This window comes from Castor canadensis, chromosome 16, assembly GCF_047511655.1.
Source record: "Castor canadensis chromosome 16, mCasCan1.hap1v2, whole genome shotgun sequence".
In the NCBI taxonomy this organism is placed as follows: Eukaryota; Metazoa; Chordata; class Mammalia; order Rodentia; family Castoridae; genus Castor; species Castor canadensis.
The window spans coordinates 20,073,375-20,080,789 of record NC_133401.1 but is presented as its reverse complement, the minus strand read 5'-3'; the positions used below and the strand labels follow the sequence as shown (position 1 = coordinate 20,080,789).

Here is a 7,415-nt window from a genome sequence, read left to right as displayed (position 1 = left end):
ATAAAAGGGAAACAGAAATTATATGCCATCTTTCCTTGAAAGAAATATTAAAATTCAGAAATCTACAGAGACTTTACCATCCCCCTCAAATGAATACAGAAATACTATTTGCATTAAGAAAGGTGGCAGGAGATCCACAGAGAAGTGCAAATATAAAAATAAGAATATAATACAGTTAATTATGTCAGGTTTTGGAAATTTAGTAGATGTGAGCAAATTGCTAGAAGACTGATCTTGCAAAAGGAAAAATGAGTGAAAATAATTCATTCATTATTCATGATAAAATTGAAACATCCAGAAATTTCCACAGCAAAAATTCTTCCATAAGAAATTCCAGTGAATGAAAAGGGAAGATGGCACACTGGTGGTGCTAACTTATTGCTGCACCTCTGGGGTAGAGACAGAGCAGCGAGAGAGAACTCCCCCAGTGGAATGACACTGAAGGTTCAATATTGGACAGATAAAACTTCATCAGAAATATAGAGAATTTGGAGAGAGGAGCAGGAGAGAAAGACCACTTCGCTCAGCAGAATTTGCTAAGGGTGTAAGCACAGACACACACACACACACACACACACACACGTTTATCCACATGTATGCACTCACATGGAGTATTACTCAACCATAAACAAGAACAAATATCATTTTCAGGAAAATGGATATATGTGGCTGAGGTCATGTTAAGCAACACAAGCCAGATCCTGAAAGAAAATTTTGCATGTTTTAAATATGCAGAACCTAGACTTAAGAGAAAAAGACGCGAAGGTACAAGCAGAGTATATATGAAGAACTGGACCAGGGAGAGGAATAAGAGGGGAAAAAGAGGTAGGGGAATAGGTTCAAATCCATTATATACATGCGTGAATATGTCTTAATGAGGTGCAGTATTCTGTACAATTGATATATGCTAATAGAATTTTGAAACTCCAGGGAATGCTTGAGTTGCCGGGAGCCTGTGTGAGGAATGGAGCCGAGAACTCTATTGAGGGGAACTTCTGATGACCTCAGGGTGAAAACAGCCTGGACAGTTACTTAACAACAACTCATCATCAGTCAGACCTCAGTGCTTCTCTGTCCCCACTGTATACACCATATGTGTGTGTGTGTTTAGTAAAGAATATTTCAAAACATTAATACAAATTCAGAATTCTAGCTAGGGTCTATGTATCAGTAGGCTGAAATGCACTGAGTTCTCTGGCCTATTGAAGGGCTATCATTTTATCAAGTACCATAAAGGAGATTCAAACACAAGATGTTGAGTAATATAGATTATTTATAGTAATATATTTATTTATCCTGTATCTGTGGTTGCCAAGTTTAAAAATTCAAGCATATTGTCAAGAATAAATACATTTACAATCTAAGGGAAGATATGGTAAAGAGTAGAAAGTTATAATATTCATTTTCTGAATTTGTCTTTATAAAAATTACAAATATTTGTAAACAAGCTTCACAGATACTTCATTCAATTGAAAAAATTACCAATAATCACATTACTGAGAGTTGTGTCTAGCATTCTTTTCTAGTTAATGATAGTGGTTTTTAAATTCAAAACTTATTGGAGAAAACCAGAAACTTCCTGCTGTCTATCATTATGCTGAGTTCCAAGAATTAAGGGAAGGCTCTTGTGATAGCATCTTGTTTGGAATTTGAAGGAGCCCCATCCCTTCTTCCCACAGAAACATGAAGAGGACAGAGTACAGGAATTTTTCACTTCCAGTTCAGGCACCTATTGAGATATCACATTGATTATGTGTTTTTCCGTTATTCTGAAAATATAGTCAATTGTTACAATTATTCCTGAATTTTGTTTTGAGTGGGAAATTATTTGATCCTTGCCTGTTTTTATCTTTAGTTTGTGAGTTGGAGCTCGAGCAGCATGTCCTGCACAGCTAGTTTGTTTCATTTCCCAGCCGCCAATCACAGGCCTCATGACTGGGTTTTATTGAGTTGGGTGCAGAAATCAAATTAACTTTCCTTGCCTTGGACAAGTTCTGGTTTGGCTCCCTCTAATCCTTTTGAGTGGTTCTTTCCCCATCCTCAGGGTACAGTTTCTCTCTCTGTCTCTCTCTGTCTCTTGTTGGGTGTGCGTGTTCTGCACTATGAAGTCCCACAACAGTGTCCTTGGTCACTTTGACATTGTCCCCCATGGTCATATTGCATCTGCCATCGGGAAGACTGTCACACTTTACAAGCGTTGCCCTCATTATTCTGTGTCTTGGAAGCTCTCCATGGGCAGAAATCTGGGACATTTAATGGACTCATGTTGCTTCTGTTCCATTTCTTAAAGGACACACTCATTACCCTTCATAGCCTGAGGCAGAATGTGTTGAAAACAGATGTTTTATATCATGTGTTTAGTGATTGCATGGTGTTAGGAAGGAAGGTAAATGTTATCCTGGTTCTCCATCTTATCAAGAGTCAGAATCTCAGTGTCTTATTCATTGCATTTTAATATCCCCCTCATAATTTCTGGCTAGAGTGAATTTGAATATATCAGGTGACATTTCAATGCTCCATACAGATTTAGCATAGGCATTAATATCAAGCCTTACTCTGTCTTGGACATAGACGTTATTGACCAGTTCTCCCCTTACATTAGAGAACACTGGATTTCTTCTCTCTATCAAGTTAGTATTAGGAATTCTCCTGCCTCCAGTGGGCTGGAAGTTTTCCTCTCACTGAGAGTCCTGTAGCCAACTCTAGACACTTTACCTTACATTCTCATCAGGCTCACCTGGCACTTGTTCTTCCTCTGACATCAGACCACTTCCTTCTCAATCTTGGTTACGCCTTACTGTCCTAAAGATCATCCATCCTGTTTAGGTCCCTTTTCATGACAAAGGCTGCCCTTGATGGAAGGAGGAGGTGACATCAGAGAGGAATAGCTCATGTAGGGATTTCCAGAACTTTTCCCAGGTAAGAGTCACATGAGTAGGTGGAAATAGTGCTCAGTGTCTTGTGTGTGTTTCATAATCCCTACACACACACACTCCCACACACACACACACACACACTCCCCTCCCCCCCCACACACTCACACACTCTCTTACACAAATTCACAGATTAAGGAATCCATTTTCAGGATTACACAATTTAGTTTCATCCAGTCATGCATCTTCCTCCATCACATCAATGACTTCCACATTTGGGGATTGTGTAATACACATAGAACTATTTTCTTTTACTGTCAATTTTGACTGGCATGTTTAAAATACGAATTCTACATAGCATTAGGGTTGTTTTGTTTATTTCAAAATGATAATACATATTTTTGGATAGTGAGTTAAATTTACATTTTACCAAACTCACATATTATTTCCATGTGAACAGACCAGATGCAATACAATGAAGATGTGATTCCCATGGCTCTGATGGGGGTGATGCCTTTATACATAACAGAGAAGCACACACAAAATAGAATACGAAAAATGAGGGAATAATGTGTGAAAACTGTCACAGCTCAATACAGACTTTATAAACATTAAGGAAAAAATAGGCTAAATGACCATAACAGATGTTGTCATGGTTCTTGTTTTTAGACACACTCAATGGGGGAGTAATTAGGAAGGCACATGGGGCCTTTCAGAGAAACTGCTGATGCTCTATTTTCTGATCTACTTGCCTGTTACCTGGGGTTGTTCACTGTAAAAGTACATGGAGTTTAATAATTTTCTACATCATTTTGTGTTCAAAAGGTTTGAGAAAAAGTCAGTAGATACATTTGAAGAACATAGTCTATGGTGAAACCCAACCAAGCCTATAAGAGAAGAAGAAAATATTTTCAAATTGTCTTGAACAAAGAAATGTCTCCCAGGTTGAAGAGAGTGGAAAGAATGGAAGTTCAAGCCATCCAGAAGCACTGAAATATTCTAAAAGGAGTGAGAAGCCAGAGAAATAAAAAGAAATTGTTGGAGGGAAGACATTATATTTAATGGAAGACAGTCTCCCAATGTGAACACTATGTTGGAATTGCAACTATGATTGAAGCAGTCATAAAAACTCATCTGTCCCACCCAGGTAATTTTCCTGAAACCCTGTGAAAGTTTTAGGAGAAAGCAGAATTTTCAAAAGCTAATCAGGACCTCAGTTTCTTCATAGGAAAAATATAACTCTGTTGTTGGATAACTTCTTAGAGTTACGGAAATCTTGGAGATAGGGGAGCAGTGATATATCAAATAAATAAAATCAATTTGCAAGAGTCATATGGGCACTCAAAATGGAATCCATGAGTGGTGGTGAAAAATAACACATATGAGGTTCAAAATGACTGTCACTTGTCTCATGTCTCTGAGGATTTTAATGGTGTAATGCACTACACAGAGCAGAGAATCCTAGACAGGGGAAAATTAAAACAAGGACAATACTGCTGAACAATGAATTTTACAATCTATCTATCTATCTATCTCTATGAAAATGACTATTGCAGACTTGGAAGGGGTCATATATTTCTGATAATGAATTGTTGGAATAGGAGAAGACTCTTTTAATTGAAAAATTTTAATAGACTTGATCTAAACAAAAACTACATCAGCATATTATGGTGGAGTTATCCTTGTGGATGGATTTATGCACACAGTGAGAGAACCAACCATCCATTTCATTCTATTAAAGAATAAATGCTCACTCTTATTTTATGGTGTCTATTGAATATGTCATATGCACTTTACTTAAATTTTGCTTTCAACACAACCATTGTATAGACTATCCTTCAAGTTACTTATGTCCTTTTGGTCACTCATTTTTTCATAACATCCAATATAGTACCTATAGTATGTAAGGCATGAATATGTTTCTTAAGTAGATAAATCAATTTTGCCACAGCAACACCATTTAGTAGGAGAGCAATATGAGTCAGAAATGTAGTATTGCATTTTCTACTATTCATACTTTGAAAAGAATGAATTAAGAGATAAAAATATTTGTAATACCCATATGTATTATAAAGGCAATATGCATAGTATAATAATTTAAGTGATAATCATATACAAATTATTAATTTAGAATTAATGTACTTTTATTCTTATTAACATCAAACTCTGAGTTTTGAAAGGATGTGTACTGTGTATAAAATCACACATACCAAAAAGCCACATATCAAGGTCTCCAGAGTGACTTAGCTTGATTTTCTCAAAAAATTGTAAAGAAGACTTGTCTTTGGCTAAAGGAATTGTGGGATGTAAGATCAGCCACTGAGTCCTCTTTGAGAGAACACAAATTTAGTGTCTGAAATGGAAAAAAATGTCCAAGTAATTTTTATATTCTTAATTAGAACAAAAGAACAGATGGTGGGGTAGCCTGATGCAAGAATTCCAGTAATTCTCTCAAATCCCAGTGTTTTCTCAGGTCCAAACAACAAGTAGAAGGTAATGAAGTTGTTTGAGAAATAAAAGAACACAAAGCAACTCACCAAGAAAAGGATGCTGTGGGTGGCTTTGTTTTCTGGTGATGGCTGGGAAGACAGTCTGTTACTGTGGACATGCTGAGCTTTCCTGTGGTGCCTGCAGAGGAGATGCACCATGTAGAGGCTGGTCTCCATCATGAGGACCACAAAGAGCACATCATGAACAATCATGGCACTTAAAATCACATATGAAAGCTGATTAATTCCATTAGCTTTACAGTATTCTTGAGAATATCCAGAAACAACAAGGGAAGAATTGCTGCTGGCTATTACAGTTTCAATGACTTGGATGTAGATCAGCATGTTGATGATCCAGAAGAAAAGGAAAGAAGGGAAGATGCAGGAGGGTAATTTACATTTAAGCCATGCCCACTTAGAGTTACTGGGGCTGATGGTGATGGCTTGAAATGTGCTTAGGAGAGCAGTAGTGCAGATGGAAAGATTCCAGGTAACTCGGTAGATGTACAAAACTGTCTTACAACCCACATCATTGAACAAATGTCCACCTCTAAAGGATGACATGGTATCTGGTATCAACCTGAACATGATGGTCAAAACATTGACCAGTGCCAGGTGTGTGAAGATAACATCTATGGGCTTCCTCAGATGATGTTGAAACAAAATGGTGTACATATGTAATGCAAAAAACAATAAATTTCCCGTGAGCCCAAAGGAAATTTCAGATAAGAGGAAAAAACCAAAAGTTAGGTCACTAGCAAACATTATTTGAGTGAGATTTGGCAAATTTTAATAGGCCAGTTTTCCAACAAAGCATAAATAGGTTATATTGTGGAGTTAATATTAGTGGATGTTATGGAAGAATAGTGATTGACAGTCCAGTGTGGGGAAGGGTTGGGAATGTCCTTCTCTTCTATGTTTCAAGTTCAGATGTGGCACTTCCAGACACTGGATTCCATGGATTCTTGAGAACCTGAGTATAGGTTAAACTTCCAAGTCATATTTGATCCATATGAATGAGAAATTAGTGTTTAATTTTGTTTGCATGCTTTCTTCAGAGTATTCCATTTGCATATTAAAAATAAACATGTGTATTTCAATAATCCTCCACTTTGTGGAGCATTATGTATTTTACCTTTCTTTAATTTTATTTTTCAATTAGCATACATTGATAATGCAGGGGAATTTCAGTGCAATAAGTCTATCCATGTGTACAATGTATCCTGAGCAGGAGCATTATATTTACAAAATACAAAATAGCATGTCTCCTACCAACCAAACTTCATTGGTGAAATGTCAGTGTTGGAAACAAAAGTATTTGGCTCACAAAAGGAGGTAAGAGCTGATGAAATGCCAGGTGTAGCAGCCAAGATAGCTTCTTTGTGCCCCACAATGCACAGGACAACACTCATAACTAGGAATTTTCTGGCTCCTTTTGACTCTCAAACCATGGTGAGAAAAAGTCTGATAGTTATTGATCTTATGAAATGAAAGGAATTTGAAATCCACACTTCAGTCTGAACATTCTGTGATGGCTGTGGAAAGATAATCATTAGCACATTCACCAATATAATTAAAATGGAACAGACATGTTATTCATTAAGGTTTGCATTCAAATTTGTAAATTCAATACTCACTTGTATACACTGGATGTGAAATTCACAATCTGCAACTCATTTTTATGATAATCCAGTAGTTTCATCAATTGCATAGTTCTTCTTTGATGAATAAAATTCTAATGAATTTATCCTTTCTCCCATCTCTTCAAATACTTTCAAAGTTATTTCTATTAGCATAAAGATATCTTAAATATGGAAAATTTTATTATATGTCTTCAGCAAAACTTTTTTTGTTGACGTCCATCTCTGCTACAGAGATTCTAGTTATATAGCAAGACGGAGGAATACCTGAAGCATTTTTTGAATATCCAACAGAGTCAGAGCATTATATCTCCAAATTTTATTTGATCCTTCTAACTAGTTTGTAGCACACTGTTCCTTAATATAACTTTTTAAATTGCCAAACTCAGTATGGTTGTTGTTTTTTGACTGTA

The 7,415-nt window shown here is 36.5% G+C and overlaps 1 protein-coding gene across 1 annotated transcript; it reads right to left on the bottom strand.

Annotated features, from left to right (window-relative positions):
- Nucleotides 1-5,185: 5,185 nt before the first annotated feature.
- LOC109702823 (vomeronasal type-1 receptor 3-like) lies at nucleotides 5,186-6,127 on the bottom strand. The gene has a single exon (XM_020188080.2). The coding sequence runs from the start codon at nucleotides 6,125-6,127 to the stop codon at nucleotides 5,186-5,188; it is 942 nt and encodes a 313-aa protein (XP_020043669.2).
- Nucleotides 6,128-7,415: the final 1,288 nt, after the last annotated feature.